General features: G+C 38.5%; 2 protein-coding genes and 1 long non-coding RNA gene across 3 annotated transcripts; 2 read left to right on the forward strand and 1 right to left on the reverse strand.

Moving 5' to 3' along the window:
• The first annotated feature begins 4,567 nt into the window (after positions 1-4,567).
• LOC149707851 (uncharacterized) lies at positions 4,568-5,541 on the forward strand. The gene is made up of 3 exons (XR_016379944.1): positions 4,568-4,886; positions 4,954-5,002; positions 5,073-5,541. It is a non-coding gene; the product is annotated as an uncharacterized LOC149707851 (long non-coding RNA).
• Positions 5,542-17,024: 11,483 nt separating this feature from the next.
• LOC149707852 (uncharacterized) lies at positions 17,025-17,980 on the forward strand. Its single transcript, XM_089864993.1, has 3 exons — positions 17,025-17,042; positions 17,153-17,828; positions 17,913-17,980. The coding sequence occupies exons 1-3, from the start codon at positions 17,025-17,027 to the stop codon at positions 17,978-17,980; spliced, it is 762 nt and encodes a 253-aa protein (XP_089721119.1).
• A 485-nt stretch (positions 17,981-18,465) lies between these two features.
• On the reverse strand, positions 18,466-23,165 carry LOC149707853 (uncharacterized). The gene is made up of 7 exons (XM_089864994.1): positions 23,014-23,165; positions 21,860-22,157; positions 21,635-21,797; positions 21,460-21,576; positions 21,100-21,383; positions 20,700-20,845; positions 18,466-20,605 (listed from the first exon to the last, which is right to left on the reverse strand). The coding sequence occupies exons 1-7, from the start codon at positions 23,163-23,165 to the stop codon at positions 18,676-18,678; spliced, it is 3,090 nt and encodes a 1,029-aa protein (XP_089721120.1). The 3' UTR covers positions 18,466-18,675.
• Positions 23,166-25,862: the final 2,697 nt, after the last annotated feature.

Below are 25,862 nucleotides of genomic sequence, written 5' to 3' on the forward strand. Positions count from 1 at the left end.
GCAATTCTTCGTAGCTAGAAAATTCCATAGAACTGGTCATGGGGAATCCACTCTCATTTAGCGGTCGAACAAAACCGACGCAACAGTTTGAAGAGGAATCGTAGTCAATTCTTTGAGTAATTCTCGTCGCGCTTCGCTTATTGCTACGTTATGGTGTTTAACGTTGTAAAGAATAAGGTGTGCTTTAAGTTCTTTAACCCTTAATTCTCCCTCTACAAGGGGCTTCCTTTCGTCAGTTATATAACGCCTTACTTGCCATAAAGACAGGAGTGCAAGAGGCAAGTAAAGGGATAGTAAAGAGTAAGCCATAGAGCCGGAAAGAATAAGTAACGCGACACTAAATTTTTTGACAATTTCAGAAGTGACGATTGTTCTTAGACGGTCCGTTTAGCCATAACTATTTCAACATATCACTTACATCGGAATAGTAATAGTTTCTTGTGAAACTAGAGGCTCCTGTAAAAGATTGAGAGACGCGACTTAAATGTTCAGGAATATTTGTACCTTGGGTATACCTGAAGCGCTCTAAGTTCATGATTAATGCCATTTTTAGCATCTGATTTTCTCTGATGAGACATTCAGTTTTGTGAAGTGTCGGAAAGAAGTACCAATCTTTGAATTCATTGAATCATTTTTCGATAGAAGTCTTAGCATTCTTTCGTGTCTGGAGTAATTGTAATCACAATTTCTCTTAGTTTTAATGAGACTGGTAACAAGCGATTTTCCAGCTGATGAATAGCCCCCTTCTACCTGCACCTCTGTTGGGAGGGGGCATTCTAAAAATCCTGTTTCTTCTCAGCTTCTTGTGAACTACTATTTAAATATTTATGAGGACCAGATTGAGAATTTTCGTCTAAAACAACATCAGGATCTTGTATCCCAGTTGTATTGTCTTTTAACGAAGTCGCTTATGGTGACTTTAGATTTTCAAAAGAGAGAAAAGTCTGTTTTTCCTTGGATTCCTTCTTTTGTTGAGCATGCAGACCTTCAAGTGTCGGTAGTAATTAGATGCGCTAAAACCACCCGCTTTTGACTTAATAACAAAACACGTGGTTCCACATTTTAAGCAAGCAATTTTGTAATCTAATTCTTAGTTTTGAATTGACGTTTCTAAAGAATTGTTCTTCAATGAAACATGTAAAATCTCGTAATCCTTGAATTCTTTCAGAGCCAAATTATGCAACCCTTCCGACAAATAGCGTTTTACCTTTTTCCAAATTTGGCTAAGATTATTCTTTATTTGATCCTGTTTTTGAGGTCTTCGATCTTTAGGACTTTGTCCTTTATCTTCTGCCAAGTCTTTAGATATTTCTTGGTTATGGTTGTCTTTATAAGTTTCGTTGGGTTTCTGTTATGTTGAGTTCTCATGCTCCACCACTGTCATATCAGCGGTAATTTTAGCTCTTTTTTCGGTTTCGTTTACTCCAAAGCTTACCCTGTTAAGGGCTTTCCGTTTCACCCCTTTATTTTCGGTAGAAGCCTGGTTTTTCATTAGTTCCAATTGTCTCTCCGAAGCAGCAACTTTGTTCTTATCACTTCTACCCAGTGATTCCAGACTGTGCAAATGGCCCGGTAAAAATTTGAACTTATTCGGTTTCTTGTAAAATCTTCCAGTCCTTCTTCAAACAATTCGTGGTATTCCGATATATATTTCTCCTACTTGTCAAGTTCTGATGGCTCAACTAATTTGGAAACAGATTCTAGTGTATTATACCCTGTGTTGGACAAACACCGGTATAATTGACGGGGAAGGCTAATTTTCAGCGTTGTTAGCACTGAGTGTCTGAGTCCAATGATATGTCTTTCATTGAATTTAAATACGCCATCTTCATAAAAACGCGCGCAATTTCCAATGTATTTTTCCTGAGTTTTTACTTCCCACGCTAAGTTTAGCAGCACTCACTCTTGTAAACAAGAAATACACAATCTCAAAGTGGCATGAAAGTGAGTATTGAACCTTCAAAACTTTGGAAAAAAACTTTGGGAAAAAATGGTTTCGACTTCGTAACAAAAATAAAAGCAACAACGCAGCAACCTTTCTCGCGCAAGCGCAAAGCCCATCCCATTCCATGAATACTCGAAAAAATAGTCTATTTTGTAATACAAAACTCTTATTAAGAACAGGCGCCAAAAAGCGAGATGGAAGGCAGAGTTTTACCCCCGTGTCTACTGTCTTCCCCTCTTAGTTAGATGCAAAACGTGTATTGTAAGGTTGGGATTTTCAGATTTTGAGATTTTAGGGTGAGATTTCGTGATTATACGTTAAGATTTCGGGATTTTACGTTAAGATTTCGGAATTGTTAGAAAGGTAGGGATTTTGGGATTTTTAGATTTTGACGTGAGATTTCGGGATTTCGAGATTTTAAGGGTAAGGTTTCGGGATATCGAGATTCTCGAGAGAGATTTTAGATAGATTTCAAAAGAACTGTACGGAATTTTGACAAACGTCCCCTCGGTTGTGTATCGACAGGAAGCCCAGGATCCTGTGTTGAACTCTGTTGTTGGGATATTGTCACGGCCGGGTAGTCTAGATGGCGCTAGCGTCGCCATTTTAGATGGCGCTAGTGTCTCTGCCATAACCGGAGAGTATAAAAGCTCGCTATCGCTAATAGAGGGTAGACACTGGCTGAAAAAGCCAAGCTCCCTCCCGGTAAAGCTCAGAGAGAAAACGGTCGAAAAGACCGAGCCCTGAGCCGAACCGCATATCCCTCTTTTAATAAAAATGGATTTAGTGGCTGGTTTCTTAACACTCCACCCGGTAATACTTGAGGAGAATTCCGAAGTATTACCTTACAGGTTTATACACTCTAAGTTTACAGTTTTTTTAAATACATTTTTTTGGTCATTTTAATTATATATTTCTAAGTTGCATATATGTTGCTAAGTTCGTTTAATGGTTGTGCCATTTGTTGTTTTTAGCATACAAGCTCTAGCTTGTCCATCTCGACCTATGACTACTTCTTGAACTATACCTAGTTTCCACATATGTCTAGGACGTTTGTCATCTAATATTAATACTACATCATTTTTCTTAACATTATTTGAATTTTTTGGTGTTTTCCCATAATGGGCAGTGCGTAGCTGAAGCATGTATTCGTTAGAAAACGTTTCCATAGTTTGTTAAGTACGTTTTCTCTGTGTTTAAGTCATTTATTTATTTCAACCCTTGTAGCTGGCACTGTTTGTTTGTTACTTTTGTTTTGAAATGGGGATAATGAAGTTACCCTTCGACCTATCAGAAAGTCAGCACTTGTTATTGGGGTTGGTTCGTTTAAATCATTGTAGCAGTAACTTATGGGGCGAGAGTTAATCATGGCCTCTGCCTCAGTTAACGCCGTCTCCGTTTCAACATAGGTTAGAAATGCGTTACCTAAATTCTTTTTTAACGCTGTTTTAGTAGATTTGACTAAAACTCCCCACCATCCTCCTTGCCAAGGACTTCTTTCTACGATATATTTCCATTTAATTCCCTTATTTGTGAAAAATTCCTGAAATTTTGATTCGTCTAATTTTCCCCAAATTGTTTTTAAATTTTTGTCAGCGGCTTTGAATGTTTTAGCGTTGTCGCTGTAAATTGTATCAGGTACACCCCTTCTAGTGATAAGTCGTCTTAATGATAGAAGAAAATCCTCGGTGCTTAGGGATGGAACCAGTTCTAAGTGTACTGCACGGGTTACCGCGCAAGTAACAAGACAGAAGTAGGCTTTGTCAGTTTGAGCTCCATTTTTAATTAGAATTGGTCCCCGAAAATCTATCCCTATTATTGAAAATGCAGGCATTTCGTCTACTCTATCTTTTGGCAGCGCTTCTGTTGGGGTATCTAAGGGCTTAATACTTAATCGTTTGCATGTTAAACAGCTTTTAATTACTGATCTCGCCAACTGTCTTCCTGCTGGAAATCAGTATCTTTTTCTTGTTTGCTTGATGGTGTCATTTATTCCACCATGGCCTGTTTTTATGTGGCTTCTAATCATAATTAATTTTGCTAGAGGTTCGTTTTTACTTAATAGAATAGGGTGATTTTCGGCGTAGGTGAGTGAAGATTCGTGAAGCCTCCCCCCTACGCAAAGTAGTCCTAGTTTGTTTACCATTGGGTGCAGGGTATATAGGTGTGAGTTTTTGCTAATTTCACCAAAATTTAGTTCGTTTAATTCTTGCTGGTATATTTGTCTTTGAATTGATTTAACCCAAATTATTTCCGATTGTTCCATCTCTTCCGTTGTGATTGGACCTGACAATTTTACCTCCCCTTTGTTTTTCATTATGTTTATGAATCAAAGTACATATGCCGTGATTCTTAGTGTTTATCTAAAGAATTGTGTCTATCTAGGTCAATTATTTCGTGCGCCCTTGTTTGAGGTTTTTCATTAACTTTTAAAGGTAGCGTCGGCGAGGTTTATTACCGATCTAGAACGCTAGATGGCGCTCGCGTTGGGGGCGGTGGCCTAAAATTTGAAAAAAGGACCATACCCTACGAGTGGATGAATCGCGTCACGTGGGTTACAACCTGGACTCCACGTATCAATATAAATGAAGCTCGCCTAGAGCGCAAAACCTTGCAGTCCATTTTGAACCCCTTTTCCTCATTCTTTCGTGACAGCGAGGAGCGGTTTTTCTTTTTCGCACCTGGGAACTTCTTTTATTCTTGGAATTTTTCTTTTTTTGTACTATGCTGTTATAGTCATAGGAGAGGGGAAATTCGCGGAATTGAGAAATCATTCGACTTGGTTTGGTTGGGGGCTTGGGGCCGGGCGCGTTTAGCGATCGGTTAGGTATCTTTCTTAGGGACGGGATTTCAGAAAGACGGTTAGTAAGAAACGAATTGAGCTTTCTTCATATCGCATGAAGTCAATTGTGTTCGGAACTGTTTTATATGAAGATGATAGGTAACTATTAATAAAAGCATCAAAACTATATCCATGCCTGGTTTTAATTCATGCTTTGTTTTATCAGGATAATTATTTTAGTGGTGTTTGGTAATGAACATCAAAAATAAAATGAGGTAAAAATCGAATGTTAAGTTTGACCAATTTAAAAGATTAGTGACTAAACATTTTGTGACTTTTATATAGTACGTATACACCAGGACGTTACTGACAATTTAACAGGACGTGTGAATAATGTTTGAAATTATTGAGGCGGGAGAAGTTGCTCCCTCTCAGCTTTATCTTCAGTGCCATGTTTTGATTGTGAGGCATTCTACGTCAGCCAAGATCGTCAAACTGAACTGTAGCCTTTCTACCTGCAGCCTCTTGGCTTAGTAACACTGGGAGAACCAAAATGAAATTGAACTGGGTTACTGGACGCTTGGCAAAATTTAAATGGACGCTCGATATATTTTAAATGGACACTCGCGATATTTTAAATGGACACTCGCGATATTTTAAACGGACACTCGCGATATTTTAAATGGACACTCGCGATATTTTAAATGGACGCTCGCGATATTTTAAATGGACGCTCGCGATATTTTACATGGACGCTCGCGATATTTTAAATGGACACTCGCGATATTTTAAATGGACGCTCGCGATATTTTAAATGGACACTCGCGATATTTTAAATGGACACTCGCGATATTTTAAGTGGACAGTCGCAATAGTTAGAATATACTTCGTATTTATAAAAACTTTTTGAGGATACAGTGTATAGACTAATGGTGGTAGAGAGGGGTGAAAACCGTGTATCCCTCCCTCTGGGCGCGCTTTTGTAAGAGAGGATACTGTACGCGCCCAGTAGTGGCATGACAAGATGACACTGAGCTAAGAGATAGGAGGTATGCCGTTTGTATAGGTAGTACTGCCATTACTCTATATCGGGCCTGACTTCAGTCTTACAACATCAGAACCAGTTTGTGTACCTGAACATGTATATAGACAAGCCTTTAGCAACCAGGGTTTTCTATACAATGTTGTGATTCTTTCTCGTATAACCGTGTCTAATCATAGAGCTGTTAAACTGGCAGCTTCAAGAGGGAAAGGGTGTAGCGCTTCAAACTATAGTATCTATAAATCGAGACAGGTTTGGGAGAGAATAGGTAGGCTAAAGACATTTTCTACGATTTAGGAAAGGAGAAAAAACTTATGCGTCATGCACTGCACAGCCTTAGACCATTGTTGGGTATTGTACAACCTTAGCACATTGCAAAATAATTTTGGTCTTTGTTAGCAACATCGAATGATAGATAATACCAGGTGGTAATTAGCAAAGGAGATGTATGTATTCATCCTTATTGGCATTAAGGGGTAGAGGTTATGGACTGGTACTTGCTTAGTTACTTTGAGTGGGGTCAGGGTGTGATGGTGTTGGATAATGTTTGCGCCGGCTCGCTAAAGGCAAGGAGGATGTATAAGAGAGAAGACTCGTTTTGGAAATGTGGAAATAAAAAACATGCATCGGCGCGTAAGCCGTTGGTAAAGGCGCACGTCACGTGATCGTTCTTGCAAACGAGGAATATTCAAAATTATAAACAAGCTGATGAGGCTAGAAAAAGGGGGCTTGAACGCATGGGCGAGAACGTACGCTCTCTTGCCGTGAGGGGGTCGTGGTAATCATGGTAACTGGGGAACGCCACAGTGTAATTTTATGAACTGCGGACTACGTGCATTTTGTCTGACTCTGAACCTCCTCTCTTATAAATCCGCCTTGCTACCTACCGTATAGACCATTTCGGAAATTAAATACGGTACCATTGCGGTATCCTCCTTGGCGCCAAGAAACCCCGCTAGATTCAGTGCGAGTTGGCTAGCCTCCCGCGAGCAGTGAACTCGGGCTCATTCTGGCGTCTCTTCTTGGCGCGAGGGAGAATACCCCAATGGCCGCCTCTCCCTTGTGGGTTGGTTACTCAGTATTTATATTCCGAAATTTTCTATAGTTTGTAGGTAAAGGGGGTCTGTAAACCAGAAATGTGGTTTTATTTTTGTTTGGGTTCTAAGAATTCCCTCCAGATCCATGAATGTATACCATTTCTCAGTCTTGGCGGATGGTGTTAATTTCGGGAGGGTAATTGAGGTTTTCCTACCCTTTTCTTAGTATCAACTCTGCTTTAAAGTGAAATTCCGGGTGGCTAGTGCTTCCCAAACACACCCATAATATCGGCCGGTTCTGACATTTCTACCTTGAATACAAGTTCATTCGTTCATTATTTTAAAAGGAGATAAAGGAAATGTTTAGGTGCATTGGAATGTGGTCACCGAAGAAATGGAGATAAAAATCAGTCTCGTCGAGGGGCTACTCACTATTATGGTTACTGCAGTGATTGTAACATTATTTAATCGCCACTTGTACCGAGAACAACTCGCCAATTACACATGGCAAAGGTAATTGTAAAGCGATTAACGAGTCATTTCATTTCAGAAAGAAGTATGTTCGAAACACTTCGCAATTATCACACGATATAAGGAATAGGGAGCTAACAGTTCTGACCCTGAAACGTCACACCCTTCTATCTCTTACTGGAGTTTCATCCCCCCTAACGGTTGGAAACAGTATTCTACGCGCAAAAATGACAACCAAAGAGGGGCTGCGTGACGTCAGACTATCTCTTCCCCCTAGCCAGTTGTTAGCTCCCTATTAGATCGGGATAACCAAATCATTTCACGTCAGGTGTTCACAGGATATAAAGATGGATCACGTCCCTTTCGTTTGAAGAACGTTCAAACCAATGTACTTTTTCAGTTTTTCCAAGAAATAAATAAAAATGCTCATTATATACTCTTGTTCAACCTCACTTCACAGTATTGTAGAAGTTGAGGAGCAATGGAGCATTAGCCAATATATAATGGCAAGTACGGTTTCTCAAGTGCGGATAAACAGGAGTATAGATATTTGTCTCCATAGTTTCATTTTAAGTTAAAAATATCGAATCGAAAAAAATAGTGAATCTTTATGAAAGACCTTTCTATTCAAAGCTACTAGCCTTTAGCACATAGAGAGTGAGAAAATGGATTGAAAGGCGTGTGTATGGCATTGGGAAAAGGGAATAAAGGAATCAGCTATAGGTGATTGGTTGTCAAACTATTCAGGTGGTCGAAGCCACCCTGCCCTTATTTGAAAAAAAAGGGGGGAGGTACCTCCTTCTTATAGAGAAAAAACTTAATAGTATTGCAATGTTAGGGGGTTTCAGTTTAAACCTTTGCCCTCTTAAAACTCCGAACCCCTTCTTGGTATCGCAGTCCCCAGGATAATCATGGCAGTAAGACTATAGAGTAATGGCACCTCCCTGCCTTTGGCTACGTTACGCTCTATGAGAAATTAACATGGAGTGCCACTACTCTATATAGGGGCAAAAGAAAACCCAGTCTGGCGTTTTTCGTCCCCCGTTTAACATTCTAAGCTATCCCTACCATCAACGGTCACGTGGCGCGGGCATCATCCATGGGGGAGGGGGGGTTTGGCGAACCTAAAGGAAGCGTGGCTTCGTCGTTGGTGCGGTAACGGATGAGGAAAGGGGGGAGTAGAAAATTCGTTAGAAATAAACTGAGTTGCAAACTTTTTCGCCTAGGCGGCAGCACATTTTCTCGGCGTTTGGAGCTACACAGGAAAGTTTCACTAAAGGGGCGCCAACCGAGCAGAGTTCCCCTTTAAAGCTACTGTTATTTTGCGACGTTCTAGATCCACTAAGTCTGGGCTTGATTCTGTTGGGTGATGTTTTGGCCAACTTTCCCTGGGTTGTGATAGCCATTGTGTTCCGTGCCACCAAACTCTGCTATTTACTAATTTTTCTGCGCCCATCCCTCTACTAGGCAAATTGGCGGGGTTTTCTGACCCAGGACAATGATACCATGACTTTACGTCAGACAGTGTTTGTATTTCTTGTGCTCTGTTTGATACGAATGTTTTCCATGTTTTAGGATCTCCTTTTAGCCAACTCAACGCTATGGTAGAGTCAGTCCAAAAGTACATTTTGTTTAAATTAGGCTCAAATGTTGGTTTAATGTAATGTAATGCACGTGTTCCTTCCCCCAGGAGCTCACTCTCTCGTCCCCCCACTGCACACTCTCTCGAACCGGCCAGCAGACCTCTGCCCCCAAACCGAGCCCCTTCGGTTTCTCACAGTAATCTCCGTCGGTCTCTCCGAGTCCGTACCTCACCTGACCGTCTCACGTATTAGTCAACGTGCACTATCGTTAAGCCTAACGCAGTATCCGAGGCCCGAGAACCGCTCATCACCCAATTATGAGACCTTCCCGAAAACAACGCAATCAAAACTCCTCGACAGTACCGATCTACGAACCCCCTTCACCCTGGACTAACTAATTATTTAGAGAAACCAGAACGCCGCCGAGTTCTCCGTGCAACTGCCGCCCATTCGGCGATACCTCGATTCGACGTTACCCCAGATTTCGTCACCCGCTACCTGGACCTCGTCTCACGGCAAGCCGCGAGATCAACCTTCGTATTAATAAAAATGTCTTCGTGGACATAGACTAGAAAAAGTAAATGATAAGAGAACAAAATGGAATAACCGAAGTAACAGATATTAAAAATTTTCAGTTTAAAGACATGATTCTAAGACATGATTATAAACATCAATTTTTTTTTAAAAAAATACTTATCTTCGTTTTTTTCACCAAAATTACATTTGCATTGTTTTCGAAAGACAGATTATTCATTCTATATATCCTTTTTGGTATTATTATTATTATTATTAAAGCTTTCATTTTAACAGTTTTCGAATGAAAAGGATTAGAATAAATATCCGAGTATGTATATGGTTTATTTTTAAAGGTTCCTCTTTTCTAACTTAAGAGGAAACGTTGTTTAAAACGACTAAATGCAACCGAAGTTAGAAATTTTATCTTTCATCATGATTGACATTTTAAACGTCGCTTTAGGGTGCTTTGGTTTTGCGCCTGAATTTATACGACCACGATTCGATTGGGTCTCATTTTTTGGGTCGACGATTTAAAATGTTTTATAATTCAATCATTAAAATTTGGATAAGAGATATTATTAACAAAAAAACCTTTGGTATATTATTGAGTGCGTGAGAACTGTTTTAAAAGTTGTGATTGAATTAGTTTGGTACGACTTCGACTTGCTATTTATGAGCAAACGTATAACACGAAACACGTAAATGGACACCAACAAATGGTGGGCTGTGTATTTATTTCACTATTGGGCTTAGTTTCCAGTATTAAAACGTATTGTAGTTGAAATTAAAAGCTGCAATCCATTTAAATATCACTAACGTGGAACTGTTTCCATCATGGTCTACACTGGAAATCTAGCTGTAAATCTAAACGATGTCGCGTGTATCTGTTATATAGTAAAGATTTGACACGAACCATTTTGAAAAGAATGGAAAATTTCATGATTCAAAATTTTTGGGCAAATGTAATTTTGGTGAAAAAAACGAAGATAAGTATTTTTTTTAAGTAATTGATGTTTTATAATCATGTCTTTAAACTGAAAAAATTTAATATCTGTTACTTCGGTCATTCCATTTTGTTCTCTTATCATTTACTTTTTCTAGTCTTTGTCCACGAAGACATTTTTATTAATATCTGTTCCTTCAGTCTTCATTTAATTAAGATTGTTAAGAAACTGTTGCATTTTTAAAATCTGCACTAAGCACAAACATAAATATAGGGGAGCTTAAGCATAAGGGACCTAATATTGCAAGTTAGTGACTAATGCTATCAGGTACCATTTAATCAGTTATCACCAATGAGATTAATTTATCACTGAAAACATCAAATTTTCATACTAAAATTATTTTGGCCTTTTTTTATCCCCTGGTTTTGAGCATTAAAATATTTAAAATAACTCTGAGAATTATCTAGAATAATTTCTACTGATATTTCAAATTCAGAAGAATCAGAGTCATCGTTTTGAGTCTTTCAGATGACTGCCTTAGACTTATGTTACTGGTTTTCGGTTTTCGTTGTAGCAGTCTAACTGAGACAAAGTTTCTGCCTGACAGCATAGCCCACTCGATCCACGCTCCCGTTACATATAACAATTTTCCAAATTCAAATTGATTTCAGTAATAATCATTAACCATTAACTTCTATTGGTTAAATCAATTGTATTGGCCTTTTGAGATCTTGTCCGTGACTCATTTTTATAGAGTATGATTTGACTTTTTTGTCTCTACCCACTAACTGTTCCTTCATTATACCCGTCTTCCAATACGTCCTGGGAAGTTTGTCCTCGTGTATCAAAACTAGGTCTCCCACCTTTAATTCGGTTTCCGTCTTTGGATTGTTTTGGTGATGTGCTGAACGCACCTTCCTTCCGCCAACGTGACCAGAACTGGTCCAGCAACCTTTGCCTGTACTTGTACCTCTTTTGAAGCTCTGATTGGCTAGCCGTGACCTTTTCCTTCTCTGAGAAGGACCTCGAAGGCAAAGTGGTTATGCGTTGACCCACAAGAAAATGTCCAGGGCTGCGTGGCGAAGGTTCCTCCGCGTCGTTATAAACAAACGTCAGAGGCCTTGAATTTATTAACGCATCAACTTCAGTCAGCGTGGTCTCTAACTCTTCGTGAGTTAGACTAGCTTTCCCCAGCACTTTTTTCAATGCTGGCGACTCTTTCGGTGATGTACTTCCACGTGATAGCCTTGCCCGCTATAAAGTCCTTGAACTGTGGGCTCTTGATTTTCGACCAAATTTCCTTCAGTTCTATTTCCGCTCTTTAGAATGTACGCACGTTATCCGAGTATGTTACACTTGGAACACCTCTACGTAAAATAAACCGCGAGGAGGAAATTTTCTGTTGTTTGATCCGACACGAGCTCGAGATGAATCCCACGCGTCACCGCGGATGTGAATAACGCCACGTATGTCTTTACTGTGCTTCTTCCGGTCTTCACGTAAAGTGGGCCCACGAAATCCAAGTCACACACTGTGAACGTGGGCGGTTCCGTAATCCGATCTTGAGGTAAAGGAGCAAAACTCATTTGTCCAGGTTTTACAGTGAATCTCTTGCAAGTGACACAACGTCCTAGAATTGACTTCGCCACTTGTCGGCCTCGTGTTATCGAAAATTTTTCTCTAACCTCCGTTAGGGTATCTCGTACCACAGAGTGCATTAGTCGGGAATGACCACTACATGACCAGTAGTTCTGAGAGTCTATTCTTTCCTGATAGAATGTAAGGATGCTTTTGGCTGTAACTGAAGTTCGATTTGTTTAGTCTTCCTCCTAAACGAATAGTCCCATCACTATCTAAGATGGGGTTTAAAGTCCTAAGTCTCGAGCCTGTACCCACGCCCTGCCCTTTCCTTAATTTTTCCAGTTCTTCAGAGAAGTCTTCGGCTTGCGCCTGCATAACCAAACCCATTTCGGCCTTATCCATTTCCTCTGCCGCGAGTGGAACAACTTTCTTGTTCCCAGGATTTTTTCCATTCCATATCCATCTCAGGATCTATGCCATTACTCGCTTTGCCCTTGTCAATGTACTGAAACGAGCCAGATCTATTATGGATTCGTTTTTAGGTAATGCAGCGCAGCTTGCTTGAACCACTTCCTGATATCTTGGTCTCATTTCCGTTTCCTTCTCTTCGAACGTTTGTTCGCTATTCCTTCTGGTTGGCCATTGATCTTCTTTAAGTTTCAACCATTCTGCACCTCGCCACCACATGTCGCTTGTTAGCAGCTTTCCGACGTTCATGCCCCTTGTTGGCAGATCCCCCGGATTCTCAGTCCCTTTTACGTGGTTCCAGACAACTGGTTCCGTAATTGCCTGAACTTCCTGTACCCTGTTGGCCACAAAGGGTTTCCATTTTAGAGAATTGCCCTTGATCCAATGTAGCGCAATTTGCGAGTCCGTCCACATGTGGACGCTTGAAATTTCCTCATGCAAATTATTCTTGACATAACTCAGCATCCGAGCTCCTAGGACTGCGCCCATCAGCTCCAACCTGGCCAAGGTTATCCTTTTCAAGGGTGCCACCTTCGATTTTGACAGGAGCAATTTGACGCCCACGAGTTCGTTTGAATTCTCTTATCTTAGATATATTACCGTTGAATACGCTCGTTCGCTTGCGTCACAGAGTACGTGAATTTGACGTCTTTCGATTTCATTTTCAGTGAGACCGCCATAATAATGTCGAGGAATTTCGAGTATGTGTAACCTTGGAAGTTCAGCACACCAGTCTTCGAACCTCTTCCCTAACTCTCCTGTTAGCGTTTCATCCCATTTTAACCCGCCTTGCCAAAGTTCTTGAAACAGTATTTTCATTCGAACGATGAATGGAGTCAAAAACCCTATAGGGTCGAAGATACGTGCTACACACCTCAGGACACTAATCTTGGTTATTTCCTTGGTGGTAATTTATTCCAGGAGCGACCGCAAATCGAATACTACTGTGTCGTTGCCTGGATTCCACGTCAATCCTAGAACCTTCAGGTTCTCCTTGAGCTCTTCCGTTTTAAATGAATGACTCGGGACGTTCGACTTGGGCTCTGATTCTTCCCGATCCCACCTAGCCTGCAACGCCATTAAATTTGTGCACCATTTTCGAAGGTTCATCCCTGCCTTGTTCATTAGTTCCTTTGCCTTTACTGATATCTCGTACGCTTCCTGATCTCCTGAAGCCCCGGAAATCGTGTCATCTACGTACGTTCCTTCCTTCAGTAGTTGACAGAGTTTGCCCTGTTCATCTTCATGCTGCTAAAGTTGATGATGTATCGTAGCCGAAAGCAGAAATGGACTAGCAGAAGCTCCAAACGGTACTCTGGTTATTCGATATGTTTTGATCTCATCCAGCCTTTCAGGATCTGCGTACCACAGAAAGCGAACCGCGTCTTTGTCCCTTGGAAACAACGAAATCACCAAAAACGCCTTTTCTATGTCCGCCGTGAACGCCGTTTTGAATTTCCGAAACCGAATAAGAATTCCGAGTAGCTCTGGATTGAGATTTATTCCAGTAGACAAGAAGTCATTGAGCGAAGGCACCCCATTCTCGTGGGACGAAGCGTCGTACACCACTCGTAACTTGGTCGTATCGTGGTTTTCGCGGATGACCGCTTGATGGGGTTAAAAATACCTTGGGTTATTATTCGAATTATCTTCTTCCTTAAACTCTTCAATTATTCCCTTTTCTTCCTTCTCCTGTATGACATCTCTGTATCCCTTAAATAATACAGGATCTGTTCTAAATCTCTTGGCTAGTCTCAGAGTTCTTCTTTGGGCCACATTATAGTTATCACAAAGCTCTTCCTTTCGTTCGTTCCATGGTAGGCACACTTCGTATCGGTCATTCTTAAAAGTGACAGAATTCTCAAGTTCCAAAACCTTTAGTTCTGTTAGGGATTTCGTTCCATCTTCCTAATTCCCAACAGAATCAAGCTCCCATGAAGCTTGAATTTGCTTGTTCAGTTCGGTTTCAGCGTCATCGACTCCAATTGTCATTACTGAGACACTGTATACTCCAATCGACAATGTAGATGAATGTGACGATTTCGGTCCCTGTACTGACCATCCGAAGGTAGTCTCTATTTCCTGTGAAGCCTGAATCTTGTTCGTGTTCACTTCCAGCTAGAGCTCGGCATTATCTATCCATTATCCACGTTATTTTATCTTTATCCATACTCGAAAATTATCCACAGTACTTACATGTTAAATCGAATTGTAATCCACAACTTTGTTTGTAATAAATCGGTTATCCACCAATTTGTGGATAATGGATAGATAATGCCGAGCTCTTCTTAAGTCCTCCTCATTTCATTTCGCTGTTCGCAGCCAAAATTCGTGGCTCTTCCGAAGGAGTCCAAGTTAAGAAGTGTCTTTCTCTTTCAATTTTTGGAGTCTCCAACTTCTTGGTTCCAGGTAAAATAAAAGGTCCGACCTTTAAGGTCGTGACCTGCCTGGCGCCTTGATTCTTTTTAAGCCGTTTCCAAGTTCCTTTGGTTCTTGCATTGTTTTGTTAAAATGGCGACACTTAGTCGTTCGCCAAGATTAATTTCTCTCGCCACTCCGGCGACATAGGTTTCACGCACTCACATTCATTAAGCCACAACTATTTACACAATGCACTATACAGTAGGTAAAAATGAATACATCAATGGCAACTCTTATCTACCAATTTGTGGATAATGGATAGATAATGCCGAGCTCTACTTCCAGCCCTCTCTTTCGAAGTTCCGCTGTCATGTCACCTTCTGGGATGGCAATGAGAGTGCTACAGATATAAGGAGACTCGAGCGCGTCTATTTCGATCCTCTTCCTGGGATCTCGAATATTTTCCAGCGTGATTCTAACGAGTCTTCTTTCAACTCTCTCTGTATAGCTTTCAAATCTGTATACTTCCAGAATTTCTTCGCCGATAACTGATAAGTTACAACGACGCGAGATTTCATCCTTGATGAATGTTCGATGACTTGCTCTATCGAACAGGCAGCGAAGCCTTTCTTGTTGCTATTCCGGCCCACGATGCGTCGCCTGCGCCGTTTGAAGATATATAGTTCTTCTGTTCATTAGGTTTGTTGCCGTTGAACAAGAAACCGTGGCTTCCTTTCCGTTACTACCGTCAAGATTCTGTTGTCCGCTTCGGTCCCGTCGCGATACCGTTCCCTGACTGTTCTTTGCTCAAACATAAAATCGGATGATGTTTGAAGTTACATTTAGAAAAAACTTCAAGTTTTGTCCTGTCCCAACAGTTTCTCGCGTTATGACGCGTTCCAAGACACACGTAACACCTCCCCTTCCCCTTAAGGATAGCACGCTTTTGTTCGACCGTTGTTTCCCCGAACGCGCTTCACTGATGCCCGCTGTCCTCGCAAAACATACAGTTCCTTGACTCTACCACCGTGACTAGAGCGGTTGGTACCCGACTAGGCGTCTGTCCTTTTCCTTTCCAGTGATTTCTTCCATCCTTACCTTTGCGAAGGTTATCGCGACTGTCCGAAACGCGGAGGGATTTTTGTTCAGGCTTGTTAAACCCGAATGCCCGTTCGCGGTTTTCCACATCATCACCAAGATACTCAACTAATTCCATCACCTACCACGACTCTTTCTTTCCTTCAGCCGTACATGAAAATTCCAAAATAATTTCTTGTGGAATTCTTTCCTTTAAAATTGTTCGTAACAAGGTTCCATCAGAGCTGTGCTAATTAGCTGACTACTAATTGAATTAGAATTAGCAATTAGGTAAACTTTTATGAAGTAATTAATTAGCCAATTAGCAATTAGACATAGAAACTAATTAAATTTAATTAGAAATTAGCCATTTATTTATCAAACTAATTAATTGGAATTACTAATTTCTAATTAATTACTTGTCTAATTAAGGAAAAAAAAGAAACAATAATTAAACATAAAAGTTTAAAAGTTTCCATGGATTTAGTACTTTGGTAAAGCAAAATTTAATGTTTTAATGCCATTGAAAAACGGGTACGGAAGCCGTGAATTATTCACGAAAAATGAGACAGGCCTCGAGCCTTCCGTCATGTTAAAATTTGTCTCATTTCTTCATTTTCTTGCCACAGTTCCTATAATGGACTCTGAGTTGTAAATCCATGGGCACTGCTATAAATTCGAGTAGGAAAAAAAGTCGAAATTTCGAAATGGGACAGTTACGATTTACGAAATTTTCTACTAGTACCAGAAGTTTATAATTATATCAAGAAGTACGTAAATTCGTATTTTCGCGCGCCATGTAAGTTTCTCTGCTATTCCCTCTCCATCCCCCTTTCCCGCGCAGTTATATATCACGGTAAAATGGCCCTTAGAGGCACGCGTCATCGCCAGACACTTTACTTGTTATATAGGGAAAGAGTATCATGGTGCCAAGAAAAGAAGGTCCCCGTAAAGCAGGTTTTGAGCTTTTGTGCCAGACGATTGGTTATAAGCTATCGTCTGCTTTAATATGTTGTTAGAGGGCCCTCGATAGGTAGCCCTAGGCGGTTCGCGTGCGGTTGTTTCCACCGTCAAAAAGGTAAAAGTTTCATTATTATTATTATTATTATTATTATTATTATTATTATTATTATTATTATTATTATTATTATTATTATTATTCTTAATTATTCTAATGTTTTCTACTTCGTTTATTAAATAGCTTTTCTCGATTAAACATGGAAGGTAAACAAATGGTACGTCCTTTATTCACAGTTTCGTTAATAAATTACGAAGATGAATTTTTTAAAATTGATGAGACTGGAGTTCGCTGCAGCATAATTGAACATTTAAAACGGATAAAAAGCTAGAACATTTAATAAATACGCTAAGTGAAAAATATATTTCATTAAAAGAAAACTGCAAGGCTGAAAAGAGGAGTACCGCAAACTTTCCCTGTGTTTGGAATAGCTGGTTAACGCAGTACTCGTTTGGACAGTTTGAAATTGACTTAGGCGAAAAACTTGATTTTAATGAAACTGAAGTTGCCCTCACTGTCTATTGGTTAGCAAGCAAGGTCGTCAAAGAAATTGAAAACTTTGAGCGGGCTAGGACTCTAGCACAATTAATAGCGAACGAATCAGCAAACCAACAAATTAAGACAACTTTTCTGAAAAAACCTTTACGCAATCTTAAAACTGATGAACTGTACTCGTTGTGCAGGCTAGGAGGAGGTTGTCTAGGGGAGATGTGGAAGGTAAACAAACAAAACATGCAAGTTTCACAGAAACTTATACGAGGCATGAAACCGCTAACGCAACGACAACGTGATAAAGCTCACATATTTTATAAAATAAGCCTATCTTTGAGAAATAAAGACCAGTTTCCAGAAGACATTCCTCCTGCGCTCATTCACATAAACCGAGGTGGATTACTCATACCACATGTACTACTTATGGAGTACATAAAAGAAGTCAATAACATTGTTATTGCTGAATGGTTAAAATGGAATGCCATCACGGATCTGTCAAAAAATGTGCTCAGTAAGTCCTTTTTTTTAAGATAATAGAATCGAGGAAGTCTATTTAAAGTCTAAATAACCTAAATAAAAATTTACTAAACTTCAGAGGAAACAATGGCGTCATTAAAGAGAAATGAGCAATTGGAGATTATGTATCATGAAGCATTAACATAAATAGAGGAAGTGGTTGAAAGAGGTTTCGAAAAAGAAGATTTAGAAGATTTCAGACAAGTTTGGCAAAGGAAGTTGGGTCACGCCAAGTTAGGGGATTTGTTTCGTCAAAAAATTCGGATGCGAAATGACAAAAAAGGCAAAAGAGGAATTGGAGGACAAAATTTAAGGTGCTACCTCTACAGAAACACAATAAAGAAGAAAGCTTTGAAAACCTCATCAAAACCAAACAAGCCTACTAATGAACAGACGAAAAAAGGTAGCCCTATTAAAACTAAGCCTTATAGTCGCAAACTAAAAGTACAAAGTCCCACATCAAAACCCAAAAAGCCCACTGTTGAACAGACCAAAAAAACTAGTCCTATTAAAACTAAGCCTTGTAACCGTAAACAAAAAGTACAAAGTGCTAGTCCTGTTAGACCTAAACATTTAATCACTAGAAAAAAATTATGCTTATACTAGGTTGGTGAAGCTGAGGTTAATAATTGTGATATTTAACTATTTCGAAATGTATTTCTTGTGATATTTGAGTGATAATTACTATTCAGATTTGTTAAACATGAAAAGTTCCTGTGTTAATTAAAAAAAGTTCCTGTTTTAATTGAATTTTTTAATTTCTGGTTTTACAATTTACATCCATTTCGCAGTAATATATTCATTAAATGTGATCACGATATTTAAATGAATTTAATAACAATTTATGGATCTTGAAATATATCCAAATTCACTTTGCGGTAAGATTGTTCTGCGTTTTGTACCGTTTTGGTACAATTTTTTAGCAGCAACGCTCTTACACCAGGTGAATAGTTCAAGCTCGTTAACTTCCCACCAGAAATATATTTCAGCTGACTAAATACGGTTTCGATAGCCGAACCATTTATTCTGACAGGCGCGATCCAGTTATTGGGATGGCGAGAGAGAAAATCCTCGGCTAAGTTCGAAAATCCATATACACTGATCCTTAAAAGTTCCCAAGTCTGCCATGCCAAAAATTTTTTTTCATTACGGCTTTTAAGAGAATCACCACACAAATTTCTTTCCGTCGCCCACAGTTCGAAATATTCCAAACCTTTTCTCATAGAGACAATCGGGGAAGAATTCATAGAGTCAACTCTCTCATGAGATAACAACCCATTTTCAAATATTTGGTTGCAGGCATAAAGGTAATCGTGGCAAGCCATAACTGACTCATGATCATGAGGGGGACTCCCGTATTTCGGATTTGCATAGTTGTATAATTCCCCAATCGTTTTAAGGTCTTGCATGATTTTAGCAGGGAAAACGTTGAGTTTGGTCCAAGAATCTCTCTCAATGTGAGCCAAAGACAACCCTTTAACTTGAGCCAACTCGTTTTTCTCAGCCCGATCAACTTCCCGAGCATACAAATCGATGATTTGATTCCAGCCAAATTGCACATCACCCATAACTGTAAAGTTTCTCGATCCATCTTGCTGGGAGTGATGTAACCCATTTATCATGTTTTTCAACTGGTGCGTTGGGCAAACAATCCAGTATATCCACCTGTTTTTCAGGAAAGGGTGTTGAAATTGGGGTTTGAAACTAAAATCAAAAGAGCCATCATTCTTTTCTGTATAACTGAAAGAAGCGTCCATCCCTAAAGTGTGACGTAACGCTCCAATATTGGAGGTTCCACCATCACAAACCAATGCCGAAGTCTCCAAGCCTACAGATTGAAATGCCCAAATGACTTTATACACCAAGTCTGATATAAATGACTGAGAAGCTGGTTTAGGGAGCATAAAGTAAGGTCCTAAAATGTCAAATTTTCCACCTATGCACCTCCACAAGAACTGCAAAACATATTCGGCTTCTAGAGTCTCTGACATGGTTTTTTCTTTGAATAAATCCTCCATAGAAGGAATATCCTCGGGACTTAAAGTGCAACCGATGAATTCGTTGCTTCTTGAGTTCCATATAAGCTTGCCAATAATCTTCACCTCATCAAAAATTAGAATCCCATCAGCAGGCGGCTTATGATTTCCACGATAATTTTCAACGTATCTTTTAAAATTATTAGCTTCGCATTTCAGATGCGCTAAATTGATGCCTTGCTTGCTTGGAATTTCGCCCAACTTTTTTTTTATGGTGTGAACGCTTGGCAATTTTAGGACATCAAAGGAAGCCAATGCTTCATAAGCAGCAGGGGATCTTGCAAATACGCTCAAAGCTATTCGATAAGTCAATGGGCACCAACGATTGCCTGTTTTCCCCTTGACACACTTCATTTGATCTCTTTCGAAACCATTTCTTGCTGAGTCCAAGTTCCAAGAGGTTCGAAGGGCTTCACCCAATGTTTTATTTTTCTTGGTTGCACTTTTGAAGATTTTATTTAATTCATTTTGACCACTCTTGTTTATTTCAAAAACAACATTCTGCATATTTTTGTGCTGAATATCACTAAGAGTTACGCTAGCTTCTGTTAACCTTTGTTGCAATTTCTTAATCTTGCGGGTTAGGCTAGCTCGATTTTGCTTAATTTCTTGTAATCTTTTTCTTCTTGATTTAGGAGTTAAGACACTAATTCTGCACCGTGAGGTTACGGATACTCTTTTTAGTTTGGTTCTAGGCGTGACATTTTCTTTCTTCTTAGCCAGATTCAAGATGTATCTTAAAAATCAACAATTTAATGTCAGACAGCACTTCACATGATCATACTCATACTAATGATCCTAAATTCTTATAAATATATTGACTAAATTACCTATTCAGGTAACGACATTTCCCACATTGGTACAATCCACTGCTATATAAACTCTTATTTATATTCTTTGGGGGAATATGCCAAACTAGGCAATCATTTGCTTGGTGCCTATCAAAAGGGTATTTAATAGTCTCCAGTTTTTTGTTCTTAAATCCTCGAGTTTGTGTGAATCATGCTTAAAATATTTTAAAATATGAGTTTATATCTATTTTTGGCTTATCTTAAGACGCAATTCATTGAGAATTTTTAATAGCTCTCAGCGCGATTGTGCTTGCATCCAAAATAATTTCTCAGCTTTGCTTCAATCCAATCTAGCAACCCACCAATGATGCTTAGCCAGCTAGCGCTTCAAGTTAATAAACATTTTCATGGAAAGGGTTAGTAAAGTAACAAAAATTACCAGTGAAATACCAGTACAAAACACAAAATCATCTCTCAGTATTGCCAGAGATTCTTGAATAATCTCTAAGTTGATGTCTTTAACTTCAGAATCAGGATCAAAAACGTTTTTTGTTGTTGGAGTTTTAAACATCGTGTAAACCGTTACGGTTCCAGTTATGGAAAATACGAGCTTTACAGGCGTGTCAAAATATGTTGAACTGAGCCTGAGTGTATCATTTCTAGTGACTTCGATTTGAAATAGAGTTTGATCACGGTTTCTTTTTTTAACAATATTTAAACCATCTGTGAAAAGTTTCGTCATTATGGAAAACTCTACTCCAGGCACTAGGTCCACTATAAAATTATAAGAATATAGTACCTGGTTTTAAATATTTTATTTGGTCTTCTATGGATATTAGAGCCTTTTCACACAAAGAACTACTGCTAATCGGAATATTTTCTTCTAAAACATGACAGTTTTCATCATGAACGCCATCTAGAGATGTAAAACACAATAAACAAAATTTTAAACAAAAACAGCTGTCAAAACTTACACAAGGACTGATCATTTGTAGAAGTTTCCGTATCTTTCTCACAGATGGTCTCGTTGATTTTTAATTTTTTGATTTTTTGGGACTCTAAAATAAATTCAGGTTTTCTTTTGGAAACTACATTAACTACGCTTCCAATTGAAGAGGTTTCTTCAATAAAATCAGTCTGAGATTGTCTTGAACAATGAGGTTTTATAAAAAATCACATTGCGTGGATCTATGATTAACGTAGATTTGTGGTAGCCTTTCAGCTAATATTTGTTCTGGGTGTTTCACAGTTGCATTTCCTAGCAACGTTCTTTCAGTTGGTATTGTTTGTGTTGACGAATTTTTGGTTTTAATAACTACTCTGTCAGTTTCAGTTGACACGTTTGACACGAAATCAGAGTTATCATACTGAATTTGTTTTGTTGACGTAGATTTTAGAAAAAAATTACACTGCGTGGATTCATTTTTCGGTAACAACCGTAGCTGCGTAGGAGTTTTCTTACGAGGCATTTCAAATATTTTACCCTTTATAAGGCAGCTAAATTTAACATGAACTTCCTTAAGTAAGTTAAGTTACTGTTTGACCAAAAATACAGCCAAGGCTTAGCCCGTTAGCAGCAGCATTTACGTGAAATACTATGAACGTTTATAAACAATTTATGTTACCTAAATCAATTCACAACTCGCGGTTAGAGACGAAACATTTTTCGCACTAAAGTTTTAACATTAGTTCATTAATTAAATTTTTTTTATTTAAAACGCGGCTGCGTACCTATTATTCCCGCAAAATCAACGGCGCCATTTTACTTTTTCATTTGAGGTCAAAGATTAAAAGAAACTACTTTTCAACTACGTAATTTTCCTGCCTTTTTATTGGTTGCTACTAAACAGTCATTCGTCTGCTTAAGAACTTTCAAGGAATGCAGGAAAAAAGCCTCCAATTAGTCCAATTTACGTACTTCTTGATATAATTATGAACTTCTGCTAGTACTATTATTCTCTCACGTTTAGAGTAGCACTAAGGTTTCCTCGTCGATATAATAAGGCCGTTTTCATATTCAAATAGATTAATCAAGAGTTAATTCCTCGATTTTTAGTTTTTACTAAATTAAAAGATTAATTGGAAATCCAATTGGCTAATTAGTTAATCATAAATCTAATTAAATTTTAATTAGATAATTACCTTTCCTATTCATACTAATTAATTAGAATTACTTCTCAATTAGCACTAAGGTAATTAAAATTCAATTACCATTTTCAATTAGTAAATGTTGCTAATTAATTAGAAATTCAATTAGCTAACTAATTAATTAGCACAGCTCTGGGTTCCATAAGTTTCCGGCCCTACATCTAACGCCTTTGAACTTCTAATTTCTACTTGTAACGAGTCATACATTCTTCTTAAAGCTACAATGTCCTTAGATGACGTTACCTTTTCCAATTTTAGAAAGTTCTTCATATGTTTATCTACGATCTTGTCCTGGCATCCAAATCGACTTTTCAAATGGTCGATTGCCTCATCGTAGTTAGATTCGGTGGCCGCCATGCCTTCTAAATATGAATTTAAATAGGTGAACTTATCTATTTTGTTTATGTCCTACCTTGAGTGCACTGCTGAATCAAATTGATTCCAAAACGTAGTCCATTGCGTTGGGTCTCCGTTGAATTTCACAATAGTCACAGTTGGTTGTTTCCAGAGCTGTGCTAATTAATTAGTTAGCTAATTGAATTTCTAATTAATTAGCAACATTTACTAATTGAAAATGGTAATTGAATTTTAATTACCTTAGTGCTAATTGAGAAGTAATTCTAATTAATTAGTATGAATAGGAAAGGTAATTATCTAATTAAAATTTAATTAGATTTAGGATTAACTAATTAGCCAAAGGAATTCCAATTAATCTTTTAATTTAGTAAAAACTAAAAATCGAGGAATTAACTCTTGATTAATCTATTTGAATATGAAAACGGCCTTATTATATCGACGAGGAAACCTTAGTGCTACTCTAAACGTGAGAGAATAATAGTACTAGTAGAAAATTTCGTAAATCGTAACTGTCCAATTTCGAAATTTCAACTTTTTTTCCTACTCGAATTTATAGCAGTGCCCATGGATTTACTACTCATGGTCCATTATAGGAACTGTGGCAAGAAAATGAAGAAATGAGACAAATTTTAACATGACGGAAGGCTCGAGGCTTGTCTCACTTTTCGTGAATAATTCACGGCTTCCGTACCCGTTTTTCAATGGCATTAAAACATTAAATTTTGCATTACCAAAGTACTAAATCCATGGAAACTTTTAAACTTTTATGTTTAATTATTGTTTCTTTTTTTTCCTTAATTAGACAAGTAATTAATTAGAAATTAGTAATTCTAATTAATTAGTTTGATAAATAAATGGCTAATTTCTAATTAAATTTAATTAATTTCTATGTCTAATTGCTAATTGGCTAATTAATTACTTCATAAAAATTTACCTAATTGCTAATTCTAATTCAATTAGTAGTCAGCTAATTAGCACAGCTCTGGTTGTTTCACTAAAACCGCCTTTTCGTTTCCTTCATTGCAGCAAACGCTTGAGCCCGAATGTCCCGATGTGCTCTTTTCCCGCTGCATCTTCCCGTAAACGTTGTTTTGCCACTGTTTTAGCTTCACCATAAGCATATCAAACCACCCGTAAGCGTGAATAGAAGGGAATTTGCTGCTGGCCCATAGGGCCGAATCCCATTAGACCGAATTCCCTTTGAACCGAATCCCGTTGGACCGAATATACCCAAAATTATCTTAAAATTTTCATTGCTATTAAAAGATATATTTTTAACGCCGTATTTTAAAACCGAATTAAAAAAAACCTCTTTTTACCTCTCCGTGTGACGTAGTCCAGGAGAGGTTCTGTAACGGCCGTGTCTGTGTGTCTGTCTGTCTGTCTGTGTGTCTGTCTGTCTGTCTGTCCGTTGTTACACCCACGTGACCGCGTTCGCAGTTTGCGTATCGGAGCAAACGTGTTCGCCATTTCCGAACTGCTTTCACAGTCACGGAAATGGCTCCTCTACTTGAGTTCTCACACCACCATCTTCTGGTCTTTATTCATCCCACACGGACACCAGTCTGTTCTTACTGGCTTCTAATCACCACCATCTTCTGGTCTTCGTCCATTCGACTTGGACACCAGTCTGTACATACTGGCTTCCAATCACCACCATCTTCTGTTCTTTGTCAATCCCACATTGACACCTGTCTGCACTTACACTGGCTTCTAACACCACCATCCACTGGTCTTCCGTCTATTCCACATAGACACCAATCTGTATCATTGGCTTCTACTCCATTATCATCGTTTGGTTTTAGGATATACGCGGCGATCAGCTAGGGTTACGAGAAACGTCTAGCCTCCCTAAGGTGGGATCGCCACCAAAGGTTTTCGCAATTGCGCTTTTTCCTTACTATTTTAATGGAAACGAATCGTATATATACCCCAAAATTTGAAGAAAGCGGGCAAGAGGGGTACCCATCACTTTAAACGTCAATATTAGCAAAGTTTGAGATGATAATAGGTATAACTTTATTTTAGACGATTTAACTATTATTAATGTTAATTATTGAAGATTAAAATAATTAAAAATAATTATATTTATTTAAATATTAAAGATAAACCTCTCGTGCAAAGAGAGAGTTTATCATTGCCTCCTATATCTACCAAGGCCCGTGCATGCGATATATTTCCTTCATTGCCTCCTATATCTATCAAGGTCCGTGCATTTTGATATATTTCAATAATTGCATCCTATATCTATCAAGGCGCGTGCATTGTGATATATTTCATTCATTGCCTCCTATATCTATCAAGGCCCGTGCTTGCGATATATTTTTCAAAACAACAACAAAAATGGGAAGCTCCTCTCAGAAACATAATAATTTCTTTTCTCTGTATATGAAATGAAAATATGGATAATATTGCGCTCCTTCTTTAATGGTATGAATCCTTGCCTGTCTATCAATACTTTACGTTGGAGTAGCACGTTTTTAGTGAAGTCTAGAGAGGATAAACATAAGCGAGATTGTTTCGGAAAAAAAATACTGCTTCCACTAATGGGTTTATACTCCTTGTTACTGTTGTATAGAGTAATCATGATAAAAGCTTAAAAAATTACGAGAGGACAGACCTTTTTTATCCTCTTGTTTTATTCTTAATAAGAATATAAAACATTTATTTTGTATCAAAAATTATTTTTTGGTGCTA

This window comes from Phalangium opilio, unplaced genomic scaffold, assembly GCF_054372755.1.
Source record: "Phalangium opilio isolate 3A_F unplaced genomic scaffold, DU_Popi_V2 ptg000013l_1, whole genome shotgun sequence".
In the NCBI taxonomy this organism is placed as follows: Eukaryota; Metazoa; Arthropoda; class Arachnida; order Opiliones; family Phalangiidae; genus Phalangium; species Phalangium opilio.

Excerpts from the sequence above, each read along its gene's own strand:
- LOC149707853 (XM_089864994.1), bottom strand. The coding sequence starts at position 23,165 with ATGGCGGCCACCGAATCTAACTACGATGAGGCAATCGACCATTTGAAA. Across the intron at positions 21,384-21,459 it reads AATAAAATATTTAAAACCAG|ATGGTTTAAATATTGTTAAA; the intron begins GTACTATATTCT and ends AACTTTTCACAG. Across the intron at positions 20,846-21,099 it reads TTTGTACTGGTATTTCACTG|AACAAAAAACTGGAGACTAT; the intron begins GTAATTTTTGTT and ends CGAGGATTTAAG.
- LOC149707852 (XM_089864993.1), top strand. Across the intron at positions 17,829-17,912 it reads TCTGTCAAAAAATGTGCTCA|AGGAAACAATGGCGTCATTA; the intron begins GTAAGTCCTTTT and ends ACTAAACTTCAG.